The sequence below is a fragment of the Polyodon spathula genome, chromosome 5 (genome assembly GCF_017654505.1).
Source record: "Polyodon spathula isolate WHYD16114869_AA chromosome 5, ASM1765450v1, whole genome shotgun sequence".
NCBI classification, from domain to species: Eukaryota; Metazoa; Chordata; class Actinopteri; order Acipenseriformes; family Polyodontidae; genus Polyodon; species Polyodon spathula.
This window is the reverse complement of record NC_054538.1, coordinates 35,235,716-35,262,659: the sequence shown is the minus strand read 5'-3', so window position 1 is coordinate 35,262,659 and position 26,944 is coordinate 35,235,716. Positions and strand designations below refer to the sequence as shown.

Sequence of the window (26,944 nt, the reverse complement as noted above, 5' to 3'; positions counted from 1 at the left end):
TATATGACCTGTTATAAGAAAACACAACCAGAACATGCCCAGGTTCCTGTAATGAACTGTACCACACAGCTATGTGGGAATTTAGCTGGCTATGTTGGGTATAGGATTGTACACATCAGGACTATCCCCCAGCACTGCTAAATATGGCAGCTATTTAGATCACTCAAATAAGGCCCTTGTGTAAACAGGTTATAACTGTAATAACAGGAAATAGTCTCTTTTTTCTTCTTATAAAAATGTAAAATGCCAGTGGGGGTCTTATTTTTTATAATTTAGCTAGCTAGCATCACTAATTAGATCCTGTACCATTTTAATTAATCAAATAGTCCCCAGATAGGTAAGATAGGTCTGAGCTTCAATTTATGCAGTTTTCCAATGTTTTACAAAAAAATATTTAATGTCTCAGATATTGATTGTAACAAGATGGTAACAAGGCTAAATGAAATACAAAAAACGAAATATTCACACTTAAATGCATAACTTTCACAAGGTTAAGCTAGCAAAAAAAACCCAACTTGTTCATCGATTTCAAGGTGAATCATTACAGGAACCTACACACTGATCCATACAAGCTGCTAAAGGATTAATTTCCTTACAGGTCTATGAAGTAGTAAGATTATAATTATGTATATACTGCCACGCCTTTCCTTGATATTGTTTGCCACCAGGGATTTATTACCCCTTTTAATAATTTTATTATCACTAAATATAATGACATTACTTTTTAAAATAGGTCAGTGATTGTGCATTATTTAGGAACAATGTATTCGTATTTACCTTAGTGTACCATTCAAAGATTCCATATGTACTTTCTAAATGTTAAAACATAATAATAATAAAAAAGCCAGTGATGTTTGGCAATAACTAGCAGTGCAATTTTACATGCTTGCGGTGTTCAAGATCATTCTGATGTTTTCAAATATATTATCTTTGCATCTCTCTCTTGCTCCTTCTATTTCGATTTACCTAATTAGTGATTGATTTGCTGTAGACAGGGCCCATAGCAACTAAGAGTATCTTTGACTTAGCTCAACACCTGTTGCCAAGGCTGTATGTTTTTTGTCAATGTAAACGATTGCTTTTATAAGAAATTTCCTTGGAAACAACAAACATTTTTTTTTTTTATGGATGCATTGATTTTTATTTTATTTAAGTGATGTTTAAACATGATACTTACAACTTGAGAAAAGTATGTCTGGTATAACATCACAGCAAATAGAAATAACTAAGTTTATACTTAGTTGTCATGGTAACTAATTATAGACAAAATATTAAGGCAGCATAGTTATTTTTTAAAATTTTATCTCACTTAGCAATCTCAACCAAGGACACAAAAGCACTTTACTTAGGACACAAAAGTACTTTCAGTCCCACTCTTCCGATCTCAGTATCATTGTCTCTCTCCTTTCCCTTTTAAATTCTCTCTCTGCCAATTTTATTTAAGGGGTCAAAGACAATTAAAAAACCCTTTTTATTCTTAACATTTTTACTTTGCTACTGTGATACAGACTTGTCTTTTGGCTTAAATATTACAAAATCTGGCTTAAATATTACAAAATATTAAATAATCTCCATCTATGTTTCCTGATAGTTTTAAAACAGTTTACAGGATGAAAAAGGCCTTATTAGAAAAACTGCTGACTCTGCTAGGGTCAACGTAGAAACTGAATTAAATTTAATGACAGTCCAGTTTTAGTCAACTGCTTCCATGTCCCTGTCTGTTTGTTCCTGGGTGTTCTCCTGGGTGGCACTTGGCTTGTCGGAGGTGGGTTCTGCTGGCCTCTCATTGTTGACTGGAGCAGCTGGCTCGGGCTGAGGAGTAGGTAAGCTTTCAACTTCTACTACTTGACTTGCCTCTGAAGGGCTCTCCTCCTCCTCTATGATATGGGAGATCTTGAAGGCAACCGTGGGATCTTGGATGCAGGGAAGCTGAGGCAAAGGGAATTGCTTGACTTCCTTGGCACTCTCGTCCTCACTGTCTTCCTCCTCCTTTTTCTCCTCCCGTGTGCCACGTATTTCCGAAATCTTCTTGTATAACACGGTCCTCTCATCCTGCAGGGCTCGGCACAGTTTCTCCAACCTCTGAATCTTAAGCTGGAAGCACTCAAACTCTTTGTCCTGTACAACTTTCTGCAGAAAGATAGTAGGCTTTTCAGTAAAAATCTGTAATTTTCTTCACACATAACAGGCCACAAAGACCAGATTTTCTATATTCACAGTTCTGTACGTACACATAGAAGAGCATTCAACTCAAGCAACTCGGCAATACATTAAATCACACTGTGTTTTTTGGTTTCCCTATTACAGTCTGGTAAACATAGATGCTTTGACTATTTGGACACCCTCCATTCTGTCCTTTACAAACTATGATAAATCTGTCATCCCAACACCTAGCTAACCTAGGTTTTTACCCATCTTCTGCTGCTGAATATTATAAGTGGATCAACAAATATTTATTTAAGTTTACCAAAATACAGCCTGCTAATGTTGGTGGTTCTGACACAAGCTTGTCCAAGATTGGTTATGACACAGCTGATCTGTTGGCTCAAGATATCATTCAGTGCTGCTTGCCTCAGTATCTTATCAGTGGTAAAATTGATTACAGAATCAATATTTTAAAGCAGAAGCATTGTAGGAGCAGGTAATATAAATATCTTAATGCATTACATAACCTATTCAGCCTGATTACATGCAAGAAAACACAGATTCAGTGAATACATGCCAACTGCTAATTTTCTGATTGAATGCTATTTACCTCTTCAATCACATCTAGAAGTGCCTTGTTACAGCTCTCAAAGCGAGTTCTCCAGACAGTTGTTTCTTTCTCTAATGCCTTCATTTTCTTTGACATCTACAAAATGATTAAAAGAAAACAAAATTAAAACATCATAAAGTATTTTATGAAACTAAACTCTTATTAAAGCCCATCATTTCAGGAACAGCAAAGCTATATTTAGGAGACTTAGTATCATTATAAGAACCTACATACAGAGGTCACGTGTGTATAGTTATGGAGTGAGACACATGTTTAAACTGCTCCTCAAACATTATTTATTTTTTCACTAGCAACCCTCCAAAAAACCCGCCTTCAGACTTCCGATGATGTCCGCAAACACAAGGCATGGGTAGGGCAGTTGTTCTATTCCGGCTTTTACGGCAAGACCAGGGCTGCTGTTGTTCTAGTCCATGAAGACACATTTTTTCTTGCCTCTCAGGTGACCACAGACACTAATGGTCGTTATGTCATTGTCTCAGGTGAACTTTTTAGCGGCCTATAACCGATTATCCCCTCTTCCAGACCTAAACTATCACCACTTGATCTTGTGGGGAACTTTAATTGTACATTAAACCCAGCCTTGAACCATTCTTCATCAAAACTGTCTCATCATCAAAGACTTCTCAAGTTATTCTCTCTTGATATGTGTGGGGTTTTTGACTTGGCATTTCCTTTTTCATACTCCTGTCCACCGTACTTTCCTTTGTATTGACTATTTCTTTCTTGATAACAAATGACTTTGTTCTATTTGTTCCTGTACTTATAGTAACATAGATATATCGGGCCAAGCCCTTTAGTGTTGGAAATTGCCTTTCTTTATTAGAATGTGCCATGGGGCAACTGGTGCTTTAACCCCTGGGTTACTTTCTGATCAGAGTTTTGTCCAGTTTATTTCCTCACAGATATCTTTTATTTTTGGATACTAACTCAACTGGGATTTCTTCCTCTACTCTGTTAGAGAGCTTGAAGGCCCACCTTTACTGCCCAAACCAATAAGCAGTGCACAGGGAGACTTTCTCAGATAATTAATCGTATCTTAAAGTTAAATCAGAAATATGCCCACTCTCCTACTGTCCATAAAGAAAGGCTGGCCTTGCAAACTTGGTTTGACTTGCTGTAAACAAATCAGGCCGAACAGTTGTTATTAAAATTATGCCATGCTATTTCGGAACATGATGACAAGGCCAGTAACATTTTTGCGCATCAGCTACGACAGTCTGCCACCTCATATGGAATTACTAAGATGTGTACTCAGTCAGGTCTGGCTTCTGTTGATCAACAGGAGATCAACAACCAAACTCTAGATTCATTATTTTAGAACCTTGTCAGTCCTACCATAGATCCCCAATATAAAGCTTGCATGCAAGGAAATTAATTGCTTTGGAGGAAATTAATCAGGCCATTAAATCAATGCAGAGTGGCAAATCACCAGGTCCTGATGGGTTTCCAGCACTTAAGAAATTCTCCCCTGAACTTTCCCTTCTGCTATCTTCTGTATTTTTGGAATCTTGTCTTTCTTTGTCATCAGCCTATGACACTTTGTCAAGCAGAAGATGTCTCTATGCAAATGATATATTTTGAGCCCACATCTTTCCTCCCTCACATTCTTTCTGTATTAAGTCAACTTGATAAATTCTCTGGGTATAAACTGAAGCTCCATCAACTCTGCTGCCATAAAACTTATGGAAACTTATGGAAACTATAATAAGATCCAAAATGGAAAATTACCTATATGGTAACAGGGTACTGGGAGATAGTCAACATGGTTTTAGGAAAGGGAGATCGTGCCTAACTAACTTGCTTGATTTTTTTGAGGATGCAACATCGATAATGGATAATTGCAAAGCATATGACATGGTTTATTTAGATTTCCAGAAAGCTTTTGACAAAGTCCCGCACAAAAGATTAATTCTCAAACTGAACGCAGTTGGGATTCAAGGAAACACATGTACATGGATTAGGGAGTGGTTAACATGTAGAAAACAGAAAGTACTGATTAGAGGAAAAACCTCAGAATGGAGTGTGGTAACCAGCGGTGTACCACAGGGATCAATATTAGGTCCTCTGCTATTCCTAATCTACATTAATGATTTAGATTCTGGTATAGTAAGCAAACTTGTTAAATTTGCAGACGACACAAAAGTAGGAGGAGTGGCAAACACTGTTGCAGCAGCAAAGGTCATTCAAAATGATCTAGACAAGATTCAGAACTGGGCAGATACATGGCAAATGACATTTAATAGAGAAAAGTGTAAGGTACTGCACGCAGGAAATAAAAATGTACATTATAAATATCATATGGGAGATATTGAAATTGGAGAAGGAATCTATGAAAAAGACCTAGGAGTTTTTGTTGACTCAGAAATGTCTTCATCTAGACAATGTGGGGAAGCTATAAAAAAGGCTAACAAGATGCTCGGATACATTGTGAAAAGTGTTGAATTTAAATCAAGGGAAGTAATGTTAAAACTGTACAATGCACTAGTAAGACCTCATCTTGAATATTGTGTTCAGTTCTGGTCACCTCGCTATAAAAAAGATATTGCTGCTCTAGAAAGAGTGCAAAGAAGAGCGACCAGAATTATTCCGGGCTTAAAAGGCATGTCATATGCAGACAGGCTAAAAAAATTGAATCTGTTCAGTCTTGAACAAAGAAGACTACGTGGCGACCTAATTCAAGCATTCAAAATTCTAAAAGGTATTGACAGTGTCGACCCAAGGGACTTTTTCAGCCTGAAAAAAGAAACAAGGACCAGGGGTCACAAATGGAGTTTAGAAAAAGGGGCATTCAGAACAGAAAATAGGAGACACTTTTTTACACAGAGAATTGTGAGGGTCTGGAATCAACTCCCCAGTAATGTGTTGTTGAAGCTGACACCCTGGGATCCTTCAAGAAGCTGCTTGATGAGATTTTGGGATCAATAAGCTACTAACAACCAAACGAGCAAGATGGGCCAAATGGCCTCCTCTCGTTTGTAAACTTTCTTATGTTCTTATGTTCTTATGTTCTTAAATGATCACATTTACACTTTTCTTTTTAAAATTGCTTCCAATAGATTCACCTACTTGGGTACGTCAGTAACACATTTTTAGAATGAGCACTTTAAATCTAATTTGACTCCATTACTAGAGCGTACCAAAAAATACTTTGTACATTGATCCACACTACCTTTGACACTTGCTAGCCTTATAAATACTATAAACATTACCTTCATTTTTATATCTTTTGCAATGTATTCCTGTTTTTATCACCAAAACCTTATTGAATTCAATTGGAACAAATGGGGAGCATTTGCAGAATTGCCGACTGTCTACCTTTCAGTTTTATTATTGGTCTGCTAACTTTCATAGTATGTCATAGCAGCTTCTTGTTAGTCTACGTTACTAACCGCTCTGCTCTGTTCCTCCTTACCTCTTATTTTTATTTCTCCCCCGCTACCTTTTCTACTCTCAACATTATATCTATCAACTGTACTGTGCATGTAAGCTATGTTAATTAGCACTGCTTATTGTTGTATATACATTTACTTGTATTGACATTTACAAAATCAATAAACAATGTTTGAAAAAATAAACTACAATATATACATACATATACCTTAACGCCTTACCCTAGTAATGTTGCCCAATGTTGTCTACTGAAATGTATATCATTTGTATATATTCACTGTTGGAAACGTGTTATTTAAATAATATATATTTTCACAACAGTGAAGCTGGGTTAGTTTTTTAATTTGACAATTTCTATAAGTGAATCCTTGAGTAAGAACCAATGGAATTGGTTATTTGTATTCTGTTTCTAATGTACTGTAATTTTCTGAGCTGGTATCAGTAACAAATGAGGGAATGAAACTTGGCATAGTGATTCAGCCAAGTGATTCTAATGATGGAATTACTCAGTACTCACTCTGTCCATCTCCTGTTTGAAATTTGCAAACACTTCATTGCTCTTTGTCATCGTGCCCTGGAATTCTTCAAACTTCTCAGTGTACAGGGTCAGCTGTTGAAAGATTTGAGGAAAAAAAAATTGCCTCCCACCCAAAAAGAGGAACAGTGATAACACAGAATTGTCTGAATGAATCGAACATTCCTATCTGTACACTATCTTTGTAAGGATCTGATGGGACGTTGCTCAGTTAAAATCTAACCAAAATAGGCACGAGTTCCAAAATTGGGCTGAATATGGCACTTATACCCACACACTGCAATTGATGTAACAATCAATAGACCAGCATCAGAAGCCCTCAGTGTGCAGAAAAGTTCAGAACAGGTGACCAAATCACTAGAATGTAGCATTAGTTTTTGTTTCTGAAATGATTTTTTTAGGCGAACTGCACTCTGCACAACAGTACCATCAATGGTTAAGCTGTTGGTTCTTTTAGAAGTGTAAAGCACAGCATTCATATTATGTAAGTCTATAGCACACATAATAAAAGACATAATTCATCTTTTCTGCAATAAGGAAATAAAACTTCTGAGTCAGGTGTTTATAATGGTGAGAACAGTCAATTGTGTTTTTAAAAATTCCCTATGACCATACAGTCCTGCTTCACTTTCCTTTCCTTTCTTTTGCTTTAACTCTGAATTCCAATCTTCCAGCTCTATATGCCAAGCAGCTTTTTTGTAGCTTTCTGCTTAATCATCATAAACTGTTTTTCAAAAGCAGTCTACACAGGCACATTAAGGGTAAATAGAAACAGTTATGCTTTTTTTTATTAATTAAGAGTTTTAAGACTTTTAAAAAAATTATTATTATTTTTTTTTTATAAAAGAACATTATGCTTACATGGGTTAGCATGCAAGCATAATATTTATAGATCATTTGAGCAGATTATGCGTCAAGTGATTTATCATCTGTGTCTCACCTTTTATGCCTCGTTGAACTGAACATATTTTTTGATATACTGATGCATTCTGCATATAGAAAAATCAGTTCAGTTCAATTAGACATAAAATGTAACTCATTTCTAATGTTTTGAAATCCTGTGAAATGGGTACGAAGGGATGCCTTCAAAATGAATGTATGGAGTTTTCTGACGTACAGTATTTATTTCTTATTTGTAAATGATTATGAGAATATATAATACCAGACCCAGCTATGCTTCCAATGCAGTCATTGTTCCAGCCTAGTGAACTGAGGACACTAATTACTAAACAAATTACCTTTTAAATATATCATAAAATATAGAGCTATAATAAATCTAAAATATATGAAACCCTTTTATGTGACTCTGGCTCGGTACATTCTTGAGAACTAATCACCTGCCAGCAGTAGGATGGTAAACCATTACTTGTTATTTTGGGTCGCGCTTTATTTTAAGGGCTGTTTTTTTAGTTTATTAACTATTACCAAACACTGTTCATTTTTAGCTAAGGGTTAGGGTTAAGGTCAGGGTTAATAAAAACCTGATTTAATTTTCTAAACATTACTACAGTAACAACTTGAACTGATTTCAAGCATATGATTGACTGGTATTGATCATCCATAGGGCTCTGGTTTTTAATTGATCATCCATAGGGCTCTGGTATTTGATTGATCATCCATAAGGCTCTGGTGTTTGATTGATCATCCATAGGGCTCTGGTATTTGCAGTTTTAGCTGGCCTATTATATATTATTAACTAACAGTTAACAGAAAATAAATAATGTACATTAACATGTTTATTAGCTGTTTGTTAACAGTTAACGAACGAAGAAAAACCAGCCCTTAAAATAAAGCGTGACCATATTTTGTCATTCAAATTGATTTCCCACAAAATAAATCTCATGAGAGGAGTGTCGGTCCTCAATTTTAGTAATATTAAAATTAAAAAAGGGAAAACCACAGAAGTAATGAGTCTATGAAAGAGGTTAGTGAGAGTGGCTGGGCAATGCCCACATTGCAGATATTCACCTGCGCTTGCATCAGTGTGTCTTGTTCTTTCAGCATCTTAGACTGTAGCTTCCACTCAGCAGCCTGGGTCAGTAACTGTTCTCAGATACAAAGCATTGGAAACAAAAGTTGTTAAAGAGTTATTTTTTACCTGCTTCACCAACTCCTCATTCATTGGCACTTCTTTGTCCACTCAATTGCCTCTTTTAAATGGGAGGCATAACAAAAAATAATCAGTCATTACTCACTGTAAGAGATTCACATCATACCCAGCTAATCCTTTTCGGGGAAGAAAACTTAACCCATATTCAAAATTCTGTCTCACACACACACACACACACACACACACACACACACACACACACACACACACACACACACACACACACATAATGATGTTAATAAGGAAGTCAATAAATCAACCCTAGGGAAAAAACAATATCAGGATTAAAAGGACAGCATTAAAATGGCAGGCTGAAGGCTGTTGAATATTTATATCCGGTCATTAAACTAGATCCAAGTGCATGATATGTTAGATGATTTATTAATTATATTGTTACATGTAAAGAAAGGCATACAAACATAAATTCACTGATATATTCACATTATGTTTGAAAACTGTATAGCTTCTTTAATAAAGCAAGATCAATTCAATGAAAAATGATAAATCTCTTACATATTCCTTTTCTCTTTGGTGACAATCCTCAGCTTCCTTCAGCATCACGTGTGCCTGTTCTAACTTGGCATCCAGCAGCTGCTGCTGCAAGTCACGGTGCTTGAAGATTTTATTTAGGTGCTAAAGGAAAATAAATACACATCTTAATCTGGTCCCAATTAAATAGTTATTAAACTGTTCTTCTGTATTCACTAAAATAGTTAATAGCATTGTGAATAGGGCACATGCCTTTTTTCTTAATTAATATATAATGAAATATACATACTACTTGTTACTTATACATATATACTTTTCCAAACTTTAGTGTTAAAATTTGATATGTTTTGACGTGGATCATTGATGTTTACTTTGTATTCAGTGGGACTCACATGCTAATTCATATGTTACATTTACTATAACATGTTAATAAAAGTTCTGTATAGTGTTTTTCATGTCTGTGATTTTAGATAACAAGTTTCATTAGATATATGTATTTTAAAATAAGTGTCAAATGTCAGATTATCTGGAAGAACTTGGATAAAGCACCATTTATGAACAACTAACTGAAGTACCCAGTGTTGCCCAGGGAAATTCAATATTTCTATATTTCATACATGACAAATTGGGGAACGTCAGCCTTATGGTTTCCTATGAGTTACCGATCTTGGGTATCGCACAATGTCCTCGGACCCCTTACCCTTTTTTTTACATTTTTTTATTTTTTTTGCCATTTTTTTAAAATGTTGTGCTGTTTTTATTTATTTTTTGGTTTTGTGGGTTTCTTTAATGTGAGATACATGGCTACTGTAGTGATCCAGCAATGGGGTTACTAAATAAAGAACCCTGGGGGTCAAAATTTGAGATCCAAGCATAGCCTTCGACCTTCCCCTGGATAAAAGAGGAGGCCATGCAAAGTTTGGCTGCACTGGCTCTGCGGGGTCCGAATGCTTAAAGGGACAAACAGACAGACACACTTTCTTTATATATTAAGATAAGGTTGGTATTTTTGCACTTCTAAACCAGCAGGGGGCAGACAGAAAACATATATTTCAAATCCAACACAGTGCAAGATACTGCTTGAAGTTCAGGGTTCACAAATAATGATATGCTGGCATTTTATTTTTCACATTTTTTTACTTATAGGTCTTAAAATTTAAGTAGAGGGAGCAACCTGATTGGCTAGGGACATTGTGAGGATTTATAATCCATGTTATAAAGGGTACTGTAGTTCTCTAAACATGAAGTTAGATTTCCAAGTATCGCATGTTTTTGTTCCAATATACCTTAATGTTTCGCACACACAAACAAGATCAATGAGCAATCTTCAAAATATATTGCAATTATCGGTTGGGTTTTTGAAATGCCTTGTGTGATACGTTTCTCCTCCTCCTCCAAATATACAATAATAGAAATAATAATGCTGAATCCAGTGCTGTACTAAAATCAAACTCAATATCACTCAAAATGTCTTTAATTTAATAATATTAACTTTTAGACTGCAGTTTTCCCATGAACACATTTTTGCATGGTGTACAAAGTGATGGGGCAATCCCCCCTCTCTGGTTCTGCCTGGGTGTGCTTCGAGTGTACTCTTATTAGGTCAATACCACCGTATACCATTAGTTGAAAGCTTATGGAGTTCACTGATTTATTGCACATTCTGTTTTGTTATATCTGGAAATGACTGTCAAGAGTGCTTGAGTACATTGAATGCGAGTTTGAGGGAAAGCTGTCAATCAATGCGGATGGCCTGGTTTGGTTACCTCCTCCCTCTGCTCATATTGGTCGAGGATGCCCTTGAGTTTCTCTGCCAGGTCGCTGTTCTCCTGACACAGCTTGTTGTTGCGGTCACTGTGCTGCTCAATCTGGCTCTGGATGTCAATCAGGGTGTTCTGGAAGTGGGCGGTGATCTCCTTGCGTTTCTCTTCATCTTCACGAGACCGCTGGATAGTTTTCTCCTGTAAAGGAATCAAAGTTTTCTTTATTCAAGAACACATACACATCCAGAATATCAAGTTTCCACATGGTATTTAGTCACCTTTTTTGTTGTTCGTATGATATCTAGAGTACTTGGATTCATGAAGCCTTATTTATATATTTCCAACTAACTATTTTAAGGAGGCTTTGTTCCTGTTTTAGAACTAGGACAAGACTATAAATCACACCCAGGGTCAATGCTTAGTCATTTACACCCCTTTTCAGAATAACAAATAAAATACAAATTAAAGTACATTGAAGAAATGCATGGTCTAAACTTTAAGCAGAGAACTGAAGTCATACGTGTCAAGAAGCAATATTTATAGCACAAACCTGTTACAGGCATAACCCGTCAAACTGTGTTTTTTCTTGGTTTAAAAAAACACCTTTAAAAGTACTTGCACTTCTAGTTTCAATTATACCGTTTACGCAATTCCTTAAAATATAATTCAAATTTTGTATTAACTTGTTTTGTATGAACAATGTAAAGCTTTCCATCTTTGCAATGAAAAAGAAACTACAACTGGTGCTTCAAGAAACAACAATTTAGAAATGGTTTAATAATAGTTTAGATTTTAGCCATGATATTGCTATACTGGGAATATTGCTCTACATCAAAGAGAAAGAATTTGTCAATATATCCAACTGCCTAAAGCTTCCCAACAGCCATTATGAAATGATTTGGCCACGCTAACCAGAGCCGGACTGAAACCTGCCCCTGGGATCGGCAGCCAAGGTCCTTGGCAGTGGACAAATCCCTATGACTACATTTCTCTTGTCTACATCAAGCCTGATCGATTCAGCCTGAACTTTTCATTTGACACAATTGTAACCTGAAGGTCAGGCCTACTTTAATTTCTACAGTAGCTATAAAAAGATCTAGGGAGTTTTCCAAGTGGGAAACTGGGATCAATTTTGAAATTTTGAAATTAACACAGTACTCTCAACCCAAAGCATACCGTGAATGAGGCTGAAAAGAAGAAAAGCATGTGATCACAGCTGAGTCTCTCCACCTACAAATATTCTATACATGTTTGTCACAAAGATGGCTGGAGTGGGGGTTGTCAGACCAGAAACAGGAACCAGGAAATAAACAAAGAAATAGACTTTTGGGGAAGCTGAGTGCTTGCTTGCGTTCAGCATTTAATGAAAGAACAGAACAGTAAATAAAAAGGCTGTAACAAACAAAAAACACAGGACTCGGCTCTCGTCGCCAAAACAAAAAGACAAACAAAACGGACTATACAAACAAAACACGGTAAGCTTCTATTTTATTATTATTATTATTATTATTATTATTATTATTATTATTACGTCTCCAATCCCATTCTCCACTCACCGAACACACAACATACAATACAAAATACACACAGGGGCGGGCACTTTGCCACAATGTTAAACATTTCTTGTTTTCAAATCAACATGTAACTGAATGTATTTATTTAATACCTTCCGATAAGTACTTCTTAAAATTGTATGATTATCAGCACACCCCCATAGACAACATTTTTCCACGCATACATACCCAATACCTACAATACTTCCACCCTGTTCTGTTCCTGATCCCATGTTTAAAAATACTAATGGAAGACTGTGTGCACATATCATAACACTGCCCTGTGAATAATAATCAAAATCTAAATGCTTGCTTTAACCTCTTGTGGCAGGGCAAAAGCCCTGCGGGTATGAAATGTGTGTGGGTGTGAATATTGGGTTGGCAGGGAGGGGGTTAAATTCCTCCCTGTCAAAACACATGGGAGTGTGGCTGGAGCCATAAATTGAAAAAAAAAAAGAATAATGATTAATTAGGTTCCAGCCACAGATGTATAAAAAGGGTGATCATGGGTGTTAATATTAGAGTTAATGTTGGTGTTGGAGAAGGTATGTGTTGCTGGGCTGTCCTGTGTTGTTGTGAGTTTTTGTATACCTTTTTTGTTTTTGGCCCTTGTGCCTTTTATTTTGTTAATGAGTTTCAGCGTCTGCACTATGTGTGAAATAAACGTGCACATTTGTGCCTGAAATGGCAGCTACTGTGTTCTGAGTCTCTCTCGACAACATCCTGGCTGTGATGCAGCCTGTCTCACCTCTATATATTCTTCAAACCCTTCTACACAACGTGTAGTTGATAGTGTTTGCACTTAAAATGTATTAGTTTAAGTTTAAATGATGTATTAAGTTAAATATTTTATAATAATGTTGTGTTGTTGCTGTTGTACAAATGAAGTAAAACATAATTACAAAAAATAATGCTGAATAAATAAGAGATAAATAAATAACAAAAAACAACATAGTATAAACATATTACTAAAGGCATTCAATACAATAATGTTTCAGTTTTTCCCATTACCTGTACCGGTACATAGCACTGGAGACACATGGTATATAACCTAAAACAAGGGCTAGAAGACCCAATATCAAACTATATTAGAGTGTTTGTGCCCACCCTGTGGCCTTTGTCATCAGGAGTTTGGTTTTCGTCCTTGATTTATGTTTATCAGGCAGGTGCCAGAGAACTGTAATGAAAGCATCTCTCTTGAGTCTGGAGTGTGGCACATGTGCTATGATTGTTAAATACGCATTAATGTAGACCCAAGCAAGGTCTTGGTAGAAAAGACAGTGGGCTCCCTCTACCATGACGAACAAAGGCAAAATGCTTTTTTAATGCTCGTCCTAATAGGAAGCTTCCAGAGTGAAAGGGACTGACAGAGAGTAATTTAAACAGAGGGCTTTATTGACCTAGATTACAATTACGACCCACCATGTGCCTGTTTACTACTGTTATTTTATACTTCATGAGGAAAAAACATTATTTATGTAAAATACAAATCAAGCAGAAATGCCAGTTACCAACATTTAGTTTTGAGCAAATGTATAGTACATGTATTGCACTACCAACTTTTTTTACCAACATTTTCATTTAAAAAAAAACAAAACACTGAAAATAACAATTATGTGCCATCAACGTTTTTATACTGTACTAATATTAAGTATTAATGCCATCAATCCACTAAACATTTGTCTCAGTAAAATAATTAAGACCTCTGTATCTACAGAATAAATCTATTGAATACATGTGCCAAACTAAAAACTAAAATCTTGCTATGATGTATTTATCAGTATCGTTATAAATGTTTTTATACTAATAGGATGATTTGATCAACCTCTATACCCTGCTGGAATAAGCCACTTAGATTTTTTTACAGCACAAAGGAACCCCCTTGTATTGGATTAGCCACTTATTTTTAAGGGTAAAATACTATACTATCCCTCAGCACTGGAGTTCTTTTTTATTTCTGGAATATAGGGAAACAATATCCAGTAATGCAGAGAGTAGCCTCAACAGATGATCTGTCACAATACATATTAATCACTTACTATACTTTACTGTCAAAAAACAAAATCACAGAAATACATTTATTGAGTAATGTGTGGTTCTATTTATTTTCAAAAAAAACTTAGCTCAGCCTATTGAACACTGATGTGGCCACAGTAGCCACACCAGCTTTACTGGCAGGGAAATGGTCCAAGGCTCACCTTGAGTGTCTTGTTGTGTCGCTGCAGCTCACGACACAGGCTCTCCAGTTTGCTACGTGCCAGAATGGCTCTGCTGTGCTCGCTTTGCAGATGGTCCTTCTCCTTCGTAATCAGGGCCTGTTTCTTCTGAAGAATTTTCAGCTGTTTCTGCTCAGACCGGTGCTCTTCCAGCTGAATGGGGTCAGATTGTATAGAAAAGCTATCACAGGAGAGGATTGGAGTGGAATAACTTATGACAAACTACAAAACCATACACTGTTAACTGAGCTATTGAAGACAATTGCAGATGATGACTACTATGGGAAACACCTTACTTTAAACTGTTTAGCAAAATGTGAATCAGTCAACCTGGTCTAGTCTGTGTTGATTCTTTTAAAAAAAAAAAAAATTATTCACTTTTAATATTTTCTTAAGAAAGTAGTCTCAGGATTTTCACCTCTTTATTGATGCCCTTTTGCAGTTGATGACCATATTTACTGATTGTGGTTTGGAATATGGATAACTTACCAGTTCTGCATACTTCTTGAAAAGAACTTCCAGTTTCTCCTCTGGGGTATTCAACTTGTTTAAACTTTGCATAAGCAGTGTGGCTTCCTTCCCTGGAAATATAGCATTTACCGAGAAATGTGGATAAATTAATTAATGATGAAATATATATATATATACACACACACACACACACACACACACACACACACACACACTGCTGTGCAAAAGTCTTAGACACATTATATATATATATATATATATATATATATATATATATATATATATATATATATATATATATATATATACACACACACACACACACACACACACACACATACACACACACACACATACTGAACAAAAATATAAATGCAACATGTAAAGTGTTGGTCCCATGTTTCATGAGCTGAAATAAAAGATCCCAGAAATTTTCCATACGTACAAAAAGCTTATTTCTCTCAAATTTTGCGCACAAATTTGTTTACATCCCTGTTAGTGAGCATTTCCCTTTGCCAAGATAATCCATTCACCTGACAGGTGTGGGATATCAAGAAGCTGATTAAACAGCATAATCTTTACACAGGTGCACCTTGTGCTGGGGACAATAAAAGGCCACTCTAAAATGTGCAGTTTTGTCACACAACACAATGCTACAGATGGTTCAAGTTTTGAGGGAGCATGCAATCGGTATGCTGACTGCAGGAATGTCCACTGGAGCTGTTGCCAGAGAATTGAATGTTCATTTCTCTACCATAAGCCGCCTCCAGCATCGTTTTAGAGAATATGGCAGTACGTCCAACCGGCCTCACAACCGCAGACCACATGTAACCACGCCAGCCCAGGACCTCCACATCCTGCTTCTTCACCTGCGGGATCGTCTGAGACCAGCCATCTGGTCAGCTGATGAAACTGTGGGTTTGCACAACCAAAGAATTTCTGCACAAACTGTCAGAAACCGTCTCAGAGAAGCTCATCTGCGTGCTCGTCGTCCTCACCAGGGTCTTGACCTGAAGTTCGGTGTTGTAAACGGCAAATGCTCACCTTCGATGGCCACTGGCATGCTGGAGAAGTGTGCGCTTCACGGATGAATCCTGGTTTCAACTGTACCAGGCAGATGGCTGCAGCGTGTATGGCGTTGTGTGGGCAAGTGGTTTGCTGATGTCAACGTTGTGAACAGAGTGCCCCATGGTGGTGGTGGGGTTATGGTATGGGCAGGCACAAGCTACGGAGAATGAACAGAATTGCATTTTATCAATGGCAATTTGAATGCACAGAGATACCGTGACGAGATCCTGAGGCCCATCTGTCGCCATCACCTCATGTTTCACGGCCCCACGTTGCAAGGATCTGTACACAATTCCTGGAAGCTGCAAATGTCCCAGTTCTTCCATGGCCTGCATACTCACCAGACATGTCACCCACTGTTTTGGATGCTCTGGATCGACATGTATAACAGTGTGTTCCAGTTCCCGCCAATATCCAGCAACTTCGCACAGCCATTGAAGAGGAGTGGGACAACATTCCACAAGCCACAATCAACAGCCTAATCAACTTTATGCAAAGGATATGTGTCGCGCTGCATGAGGCAAATGGTGGTCACACCATATTCTGACTGGTTTTCTGATCCACTTCCCTACCTTTTTTTTTTTAAAGGTATCTGTGACCAACAGATGCATACATGTATTCCCAGTAATGTGAAATCCATAGATTAGGGCCTAATGAATTTATTTCAATTGACTGATTTCCTTATATGAACTGTAACTCAGTAAAAGCTTTGAAATTGTTGCATGTTGCATTTATATTCTTGTTCAGTGTGTATATATATATATAAATACACACACACACACACACACACACACACACACACACACACACACACACACACACACACACACACACACACTGATGCATTCTGACTGGGAAGCCTAATAATAATAATAATAACAGATTTTTCTGAAATATTTAGACACTTATTTATTTCACTTAAGTCATTCCATAAAATATTACTTTACCGTTAACAGAATGCATTTTGCTAAGTTAATTATTTTACTGAACTTCAATATGAAATCACAAAAGCATCATCATTTTTAACATATGTAAATGCACAAACTAAATTGAAAACTGCATTCATCTACTTGTAATTTTAGGCTACTTGAAAACTGAACAGAAATCATTATCGACATACATTAAATATTGCTAATGCTGTGGTCATTTTAGTATTCCCTTAGTTTAATCATTTAACTCTTAAATACCAAATATCAAGACAATATATAGAGTATATATATATATATATATATATATATATATATATATATATATATATATATATATATATATATAGTACCTATCAGAACCTGTAGAACTGCTGAGGGTGTGTTGTTTGTTTGTTTGTCTGAAACAGGTGCATGTATTGTTTGGGACGGGACCATGCCAGGGTTAGTTTAGGTAAGCAAGGGGGGAGCAGTTTGGGAGGAGGGGGAAGTGCCGCTGGGCGGTATAAGAACGGGAGCAATGTCAGAGGAGGAGAGAGAGTTGTAAGCAAGTAGTACTGAGACAGAACGAGAGTAAATCAACGAAGAAGCCGCGTAGACGAGTCAGTGAGTGAGAGGGCTGAGATAGGAGAGACTGAAGCAATAATAATCAAAGAGAGAACAGATGGTTTTGTTGTTTTGGCGTGGTCTCAGCCCATAGAGACTGACTGTACAGAGAGAATAAAAAGCACACAATCCTTTTGCACCTGCAATCCCTGTGTCTGTCCATTTATTCTGCTTTTCTTGACAGAAAGAAGGAAAAGAAAAGTGAAGGAGACCCTGTGCCACCACAATATACACAGTCGACACCGCCTAATTGAAAAGCTGATAAGTAGGAGTTCTGTTCAAGTGGGATACAACTCTTGGAGACGGTTCTTCCCAGTGCTATTTATGGGATGTCAACTCGTTTAATTGGGATACAGTATTTTCAAATGATGAACGGAGATCGCTTTTCACAGCAAGATAGGTCGCGCAACACAGTGCAGTGCAGTGAGTATGTGATTGCGCTATAAATCATGTTGAACCCTTGAAGGAGCTAGAGTCTCCTGTGGTTTCTCAGGCTGCTATTGCAAAGAAAGATGGCATGTGAACATCGCAGGTGCCTCGCCTTGTGATAAGATGTTGTGAATGGCTGGCTGTAGGGGTGACGTCAGGCCAGGAAATTAATGAGACACACAGCAACTGCGGGCAAAACTGAGACGCTGCGGCGCTCAGTGTTTTATTGTAAAATAAAAAGTTTAAACTAGGGATGGCAGAAAGGGATCAGAAGGTTTGCATCCGTGTCGGACATATCAAAGCCAAAGGTTTTGAAACAAAGGGTTGAAGCCTCATCTGAACCTAAATTCCAACGTCATCACGCCTTCCATTTGTTCCGTCCCATATGCATAACATCGTGCCAGAGATGGGATGACGATACCTGTTCCTTTGGAAGACGATGAAAACTACTGTTGAAACAATGTTGTTATGCGTCTCCGTCTGGTGTTTAATGACAGCTATATTACCGTCAGAACCGACGTGCACCGAAAAGAAGGATTAAGGCATTGCTGTGTCACCCTGAAATATATATATTTTATGAATAAACATAGTGTAAAACAGAGTAAAAGTAATTGGAAAGTTATGTGTTGTGTTTTTAATAGTTTGACAATAGGCAACATTCATTAAAAAATGAAACACATTTTCTCACTGATTCGTCCATATTTCATTGTTAAATTATGATCTTTAACAACGTGTTTTTGTCACGAGCATCAAGGAAATCCCTGTAATGCCGTGTTTGCTGTGTTCTATGTCTAAACCTGTTTGCTGGTTCAGGGAAATTTCTATTTAATCATTACTATCATTATACGGGTTATGAATGGATCATATATTACCATATCCATATACCCTATCAATGTGCATGTGTGTGTGACACAATGAAATACCTACAAGCAAGGGCATGACACTGCCTCCTCAACATAGCTAACTGGTGTACTGTAAAACATCGATTTAAAGTATCTTCGGACCAGAAAAGCAATGACACTTGAATCATTACACTATGTAACACAATGTTTGTTCCTGGGTAGTAAGTGTTATTTCCTAATTGCTTATGCCTCAAAAGTATAGAAAATGGCTATTATTCCTCACAAACTTTGCTTTTGTGACCAGGACAGTGATATTTTGAAATTTACCTATTTCCAATGAGAAAACAGGCAAATTTGTGTCTTTTCGTTCACATAAAGTCAGAAAAAAACAACATATGAATCCAAATTAACATGTATTCATACTAAAGTAATACAAAAATGACTACAAAAGATTTAGAAGTGAGTAGTTTTTCGAGATTTACGATTATACTGTAAATCACTTGCACGAATCAGCCCCCAAATGTAGTCTCCCATCATGTTCTTGCTATACTGTCCTTGGTAGCAGCGTTCAAAGTCCAGTATATCCTGGTGGAAGTGCTCGCCTTGCTCCTCCGAGTACGCTCCCATGTTCTCTTTGAATTTATCAAGATGAGCATCAAGGATATGGACTTTGAGGGACATCCTACAGCCCATTGTGCCGTAGTTCTTCACCAGAGTCTCAACCAGCTCCACATAGTTTTCGGCCTTGTGATTGCCCAGGAAGCCCCGAACCACTGCGACAAACCTGTTCCAAGCCGCTTTCTCCTTAGTAGTGAGCTTCTTGGGGAATTCATTGCACCCCAGGATCTTCTTTATCTGTGGTCTGACGAAGACACCGGCTTTGACCTTTGCCTCAGACAGCTTAGGGAAGAAGTCTTGAAGCTACTTGAAGGCTGCCGACTCCTTATCTAGAGCTCTGACAAATTGTTTCATAAGGCCCAATTTGATGTGCAGTGGTGGCATCAGCACCTTCCGGGGGTCCACCAGTGGCTCCCACTTGACGTTGTTCCTCCCCACAGAGAACTCGGTCCGCTGTGGCCAGTCCCGCCTGTGGTAGTGCGCCTTGGTGTCCCTGCTGTCCCAAGGGCAAAGATAGCAAGGAAACTTGGTAAAACCGCCTTGGAGACCCATCAGGAATGCCACCATTGCAGCCTCTTGATGCCATCTCAGAAAAATGCAGATATGTATCCACTTAGGCAGCTGGAACTAAACTGAACTGGTGGGCTTAAGGCCCCTGTATTTATACTACTATTTATATTACTGGAAAGTTCTAAAAAGTTATAGAAGTTACTCCAAGTTTACTCAGCACTGAATCTATCTGGAATGTTCTGGAAAATAGGTAAATTTCAAAATATCACTGACCTAGTCACAAAAGCAAAGTTTGTGGGGAATAATAGCCATTTTCTATACTTTTGAGGCATAAGCAATTAGGAAATAACACTTCCTACCCAGGAACCAAAACAAAAATACTAAAGTAATAATACTGTAAATACAGTATAATCGTAAATCTCGAAAAACTACTCACTTCTAAATCTTTTGTAGTCATTTTTGTATTACTTTAGTATAAATACATGTTAATTTGGATTCATATGTTGTTTTTTTCTGACTTTATGTGAACGAAAAGACACACATTTGCCCGTTTTCCCAATGGAAATAGTGATATTTTGAAATATCACTGTCCTGGTCACAAAAGCAAAGTTTGTGGGGAATAATAGCCATTTGCTAAACTTTTGAGGCATAAGCAGTTAGGAAATAACACTTACTACCCAGGAACAACAAAAAAAAAAAAATTGTTATACAGTGTTATCTAAGCATATCGACAGTTATTAAGTGGACTGTTGATTGAGCTGCTGTGTAAGATTATAGCCCTTGCTTCTTAAATTTGTGGGAGAATCTGATTTCTTGAGTTACCATAAGGCTTTTAAAAGTTTATGTCTGTCAGAGAGGCTACAATTTCAGTAATTCTAATCTTAAACATAGATACTGGAAACTAGTATAACATAAAACAGTCAAGAGCAACATTTTGACAGGATATATTAATCAGATTTGATGTATATTTCTAGGCTATCAAACTTGGAATAATGAGCACTCAGTACAAAATACACAGTCAACCGGAATGTACTTATTGCCCATTTTAGTTTTAACAAATACCCTGTCAACGTATTGTGCTTTGAATCCTGACTCTAGCAGAGAACTCCCCAGAGTACAGCTAGTGTACAGATGAGCACTGCCTACATGTTGAATTCTGTCTGATCTAAATGAGATTAGATATAACTGTACAGATAGATACAGACCAAAATACAAATACATTTACTGATTTCTCTAAAAAAGGTGCTACATTTTAAAAGAAAAAACATTACCAACAACATTTTGGCAAGTAGGCCTCTAACTGGAGATAATTGAAAGGAAGCAAAGATATGGATTACCCATTTCTGTTAAGATAATTAGTTTGGTTGTAATGGCTGAACTTTACTAATTTTGTGTGTTTTTAACCATTTTTTATTAAGATGCAAATGCACATGTTCTCAATAGGCCATAAAAAAAATAAAAAAAAACACAATGTTCCATCTTCAATTTTAACTCAGCAACAACATTTAGTTTATCTTTGTAGAAGGCACAGTAGCCAGCCATCAAAGCCAGCACTCAAGCAGATGCGACTGATGTATTTTTAAAACAGGCTGTTCTCTTTACTGCTACGCATGATTGAAAAATGCAGTTTAACGCCGTAGTGCCTTAAAAAATGTCCTGCTGATATTTGGAAAATATGTCTTCCCCCAGGGTAGATGCATAGACAAGGCATGGTTTGTTAGCTGCCTTATAAAAGGATATAATTGTATACCATGGTTAAAACACAGTAAAATGTGTTTAGGAAAACAGAGAAGCAGGATACATTAAAACATGAAAACATGCGGAAAGAATCTCCACATACCCAGTCCTTTAATGATCTTCTTCTCTAGCTTCTGTTCCTTGCCAGCACTGACCTCCTTGGCTGCAGATGCCTCGCTGGTGACCGGCTGCTCCCCATTGGTGTCGTCGGATTCCCCTTTATCGACATCTTCTGGCTCCTTGTTGGCGCTGTCCTGCTCTGAACTTGCCCCGGACCCATATGTGTTAATGATGTCTTCCAGTTGTCTATTGAGCTCTTCAGAAATGTCACAGATGCTCGTCTCCATTTTAGACTCCAGAGTAGTAGCAGGTGTAGTGATCGTTTGCTTGTCAGCAGTGGGTTCTAAGAATTGAATATTGTTCTTTGTTGTTTCTGGTTTACCTGATGGGTATGCAGAGAAAGAAATAGGGAAGATATGAGGAAGGAGAAATATATTCTTTTTAAAAGAAGGTTCAACAGCATTTTCTTGTTAGACTTTTAAGGTCTGCACTGCTGAAATTACAATCCCCTTTCTAGCAGGAACTGTGTGCCAAGTGTCAAACTCTGCTGGTCTTTGTAATTTTGCTTGTTTAATTGTACTGTTCATAAGGCTTGTACAAAACAAACAAAAAAAAACAAACAAAAACCAAAATCCAATTATTTGATAGAATAAAAGAAAACGTTTACTAGGAGACACACAAAGTACATTGTTTTGAAACAGAAAGTCATCAGCTTCATAAATACAAGGAACTGTTGTTAGCTTCTCTGCTGTGGCTGCCTGATTTCCTGGTTACTGGAATCACAGCACCTGCTTGTTGCCTGAAAAATGTTTGAAAACATGTTCAGCCTCTGAGTGGGCTCAAATAGCAACTGTCAGACCTGTTTGCGCTACTTAAAACAGATCAGATGCATATTGTCTGTTTAACAGCAGTATCACAATGAGTGGAGTAAGTAGAAATATGATTTCTTTCTTTACTTATTGTGACTAATTATTTCATCACACAAACCCTTTTGCCTAGAGAAGGAACAGCACATTGCATTTTGACAAGTCGGGTCAGAGACAAGTGAATCAACAAGACAGGAAGATATTCACACTAGAATCAAAACTAGATTTAGAGAGATTATACTGGTGTAGATTCACAGCAGGGATTAGTGTGGTTTGGATGATGAAATATGGTGAATTGGTAAATACAGTATAATCGTAAATCTCGAAAAACTACTCACTTCTAAATCTTTTGTAGTCATTTTTGTGTTACTTTAGTATAAATACATGTTAATTTGGATTCATATGTTGTTTTTTTACTGACTTTATGTGAACGAAAAGACGCACATTTGCCTGTTTTCCGATTGGAAATAATGATATTTTGAAATATCACTGTCCTGGTCACAAAAGCAAAGTTTGTGGGGAATAATAGCCATTTTCTATACTTTTGAGGCATAAGCAATTAGGAAATAACACTTACTACCCAGGAACAAAAAAAAACAAACAAACAAACAAAAAAAAAAAAAAATTGTTACACAGTGTAATAATAATAATAATAATAATAATAATAATAATAATAATAATAATAATAATAATAATAATAATAAATGCCACAACTGGGTCTTTATTTGTCATTATTTGTCTTCGCTGAAATGGGATAACTTATTTTCTTCTTATTGTCACATATGACATCAGCAATGACAATTGGGTGTCCAAACACAAACATTAGCTATTGCTATGCAAGAAACAACTGCAGTATCCAGCAGTTACTGTCTATCAAAGTATAATGTTTCCCAATATCTGACCTTGAAATGCCACAAATTGGCACAGAATCACATTGGGTGGATGGAAGCAAGAAACACTCCTGATATATACTTTGAAGGAACCCCTCAGTCACCCTACATCTTGCTTATCTGTTTTGTTTTTCAGTAGTCCTGTATCTTATCAGGATAAATTTAGCTGACTCCTCCCTTACCACCAAGCAGACAGGCACATGTCACCTGCTCTATAGCCAGGAGCTATTTTTGACACTTCTAAATATGGTCACGCTAACTCATATTCTTCCCTCTTCTAAAAAGAGATCAGTTATGATAATTCTTTATATGAATATACTTCTCATTTTCTAATGATGCTTTTTGTATGTCTATATTAAACTTTGTCTAATACTATTGGCTAAAGTGTAAAATAAATAGTTGAATCTTGAAAATAAACAGACTACTAGACTATATCTAAAATATCTATAATCATACAATACGCAATAAATAAACATACTTTTTGACAACACAAAAAAAGGGTTAAGGGAAACAAAAATATCATTTCAATGGTATATTAGAAAACAGAATGAAAATCAGAACATTTATATATCTAGTAAAAATAAAGGCATGTAGCGCATCGATTTCTAAAAGTTTCTGCAACAGTAACATTTGTCACCATATAGTTATTCCTGCAAACATGTTTAAATCAGTTGTTATTATTTTACCTAACCTAAAATGTGTTCATATGGGCAGAATGGTGGTAAGCCACTTTTAATATATTTAGCTAGTTAAGGAACTGTAAGCCCAATACTTTGTTAAAACACTTTAAACATTCTTATCATATAGACCGAGTGAATACACTATATAATTGCAAGTGCATGGAAAGTTTAAGGGACATGGCACATGTGTGAAGAGCCATTAACTCGAGCTACAGCTGATCAGGCTACCCTAAAACAAAAAAGTAACAATTAACAGCAGTTAATGCAACAAAAACTTTACACAGTGCAATTTCAAAAGCTTTTCCGATTAAACGGAAGTAAGAAAAGAGCTGAGACTTACCAGAGCTGGCTCTGAGGGGAGAGAGTGATGAAGAGGGTTCAGTGACACAGCAGATAGAGGCACAACAGCTGTGTGGAGCAGGCTCCTAAAATAACTTCACAGTGGAGTCGGAACACCAATGGAAAAAGAGATTTTAGAACAAGGGTGTACGAAGCAGTGCTTTTGAACAGGGAGGGCTCCACATTGCTGCCAAACTTTGGACAAAATGACAAACCATAAAAGGAAATAAGGGGTTCCCTTTCAAGTATGAAATGTAACAACTACCAAATGGGTATTAACCTCTTTAAGACCTGAAACCTTAAGAAATATATCAAAGCTGCTCGCAGAGCTTCTATGATGCAGTCACGCCCGCCCCCGACGGCATAAAGTAACGCACAGAACTCAGCGTCATTTTTCTTTTCAAGAACTGACCTGACGGGAGGAGACTATTTAAATAAGTACTTGTTACTTTTTTCTGTTAAAATTTTTTACATTTATTGTGTTTTGTACAAATTATAGGTGATACTGCAAATAATCTCTATATTAGTTTTACTAATTATATGTATTTGTACATCCCGCTGTGGCCTAGTACCCCACATGAAGTCAGCGGCTTGAGTCGACTGCCTGTCCCTTTGGGGTCCCAGGATCTACCAGTCTACCAGTGTAGATTGGCAGTAGGATGACAGCACGTCCCCTGCGGTTAAGCTCTCCCTATCTGCAGAGCTTATGCCATTGATCAAGAGTGCCATTGCAGTCTTGCAGGTGCCATGGCCTGCCACCTCTCCTGCTTCTCCCCCAGTGCACCATTTCTCTTTGAGATCCAGTCGTCCTGGGGGCACCTGGCTATAGCTCTGGCTCTTTTCCGGTCTATGGACACCCTATATAGGGTGCACAGTATGGAGATGCTGGGTCTGGCACAGTTTCCACCAGTGGAGACTTCTATTGCGCCTTTGGTACAGGCACCTAATTTTGCACTTTGTCCAAGGATCCTATTTTGCCCCAACAAGCAGCATCAGGTCTCGGAGGTGAGCCTATTCAGCCAGTGCGTTCGCCGCACGGCTGGGCAACTTTAATCGCATTCTGGTAGACTACCAGTCACATTTCCTGAGGTCCCTCTCTGACAACCACAGGCAATCATCACTACAGCTGGATGAGCTGTGCCTGGTTAATAAAATCCTGCTCCATCTGTCATAACTGAATTTGGTCCCATGGTGGCCAAGATGCTGCTGTGCTCTCACTGTGCAGGAATCCATGAAGGAGCTAGTGCGCTTGCTTCCAGAAACGCGGCTACCACCAGTGTGCAAAACAGTGTCAAACTAGCACCCCTGGTTCCAGAAACCTCAGGGACTGGCATAGTCAGCTGCACCTGTTGCCAGAGGTGGTATTCAGACCCAGCCCGCGACTTTCGCCACAGAGGCTATAATAGGTTCCGCCGCCAAACGCAGAGGCAAAAGCCAAAAGCCTCAGGCCAAGCCACAAGGTGAGCAGCAGCCCTAAAGGCTGCTGCCAAAGTTCCAGGGCTTCTTCTCAGGAAGTCACCTGGAATATTGGTGTCAGTGCTGTGGACAGCTGGGTGCTTACTACCATTGAAACCAGCTACTCTCTGCAGTTCAAGCACTATCTCCCTCCCTTTCATGACTCCAACATCAATAGTCAACCCGCAAGATGCCGCAGTGGTGTCTCAGGAGGAGGCAGCCCTGCTGCAAAAGTGGGATATTTGTATAGTACACCCCCATCCAGTTGGAGGAATGGATTTACTCCAGGTACTTCCTAATGCCCAAGTGGGATGGTGGTCTAAAACCAATCCTCGACTTCAGACAGGTCAACCTTAATCTGAGCTGAAAGAGGTTCAAAATGTTGATGATGCATCAGCTGTTGCATTCAATCAGGCCAGGAGACTGGTTCACCATGGTGGACATCAGAAGCCTATTTCCACATCCCTATAAAACCAGTGCACAGGAAGTACAGTATGTTTCAGGTCTTGATGTTTGGCCTCTCTTTATCCCCCCTGTGCCTTTTTGAAGTACATGGAAGCTATACGGGCCCCAATGGACTCAATGATATCAGGGTACTCAATTATTTGGATGACT

The 26,944-nt window shown here is 37.7% G+C and overlaps 1 protein-coding gene across 1 annotated transcript; it reads right to left on the bottom strand.

Moving 5' to 3' along the window:
- Positions 1–1,112: 1,112 nt before the first annotated feature.
- On the bottom strand, positions 1,113–24,952 carry LOC121315891 (beta-taxilin-like). Its single transcript, XM_041250463.1, has 10 exons — positions 24,876–24,952; positions 22,143–22,481; positions 15,322–15,413; positions 14,815–14,985; positions 11,067–11,261; positions 9,325–9,444; positions 8,670–8,744; positions 6,684–6,776; positions 2,756–2,851; positions 1,113–2,130 (listed from the first exon to the last, which is right to left on the bottom strand). The coding sequence occupies exons 2-10, from the start codon at positions 22,384–22,386 to the stop codon at positions 1,693–1,695; spliced, it is 1,524 nt and encodes a 507-aa protein (XP_041106397.1). The 5' UTR covers positions 22,387–22,481; positions 24,876–24,952; the 3' UTR covers positions 1,113–1,692.
- Positions 24,953–26,944: the final 1,992 nt, after the last annotated feature.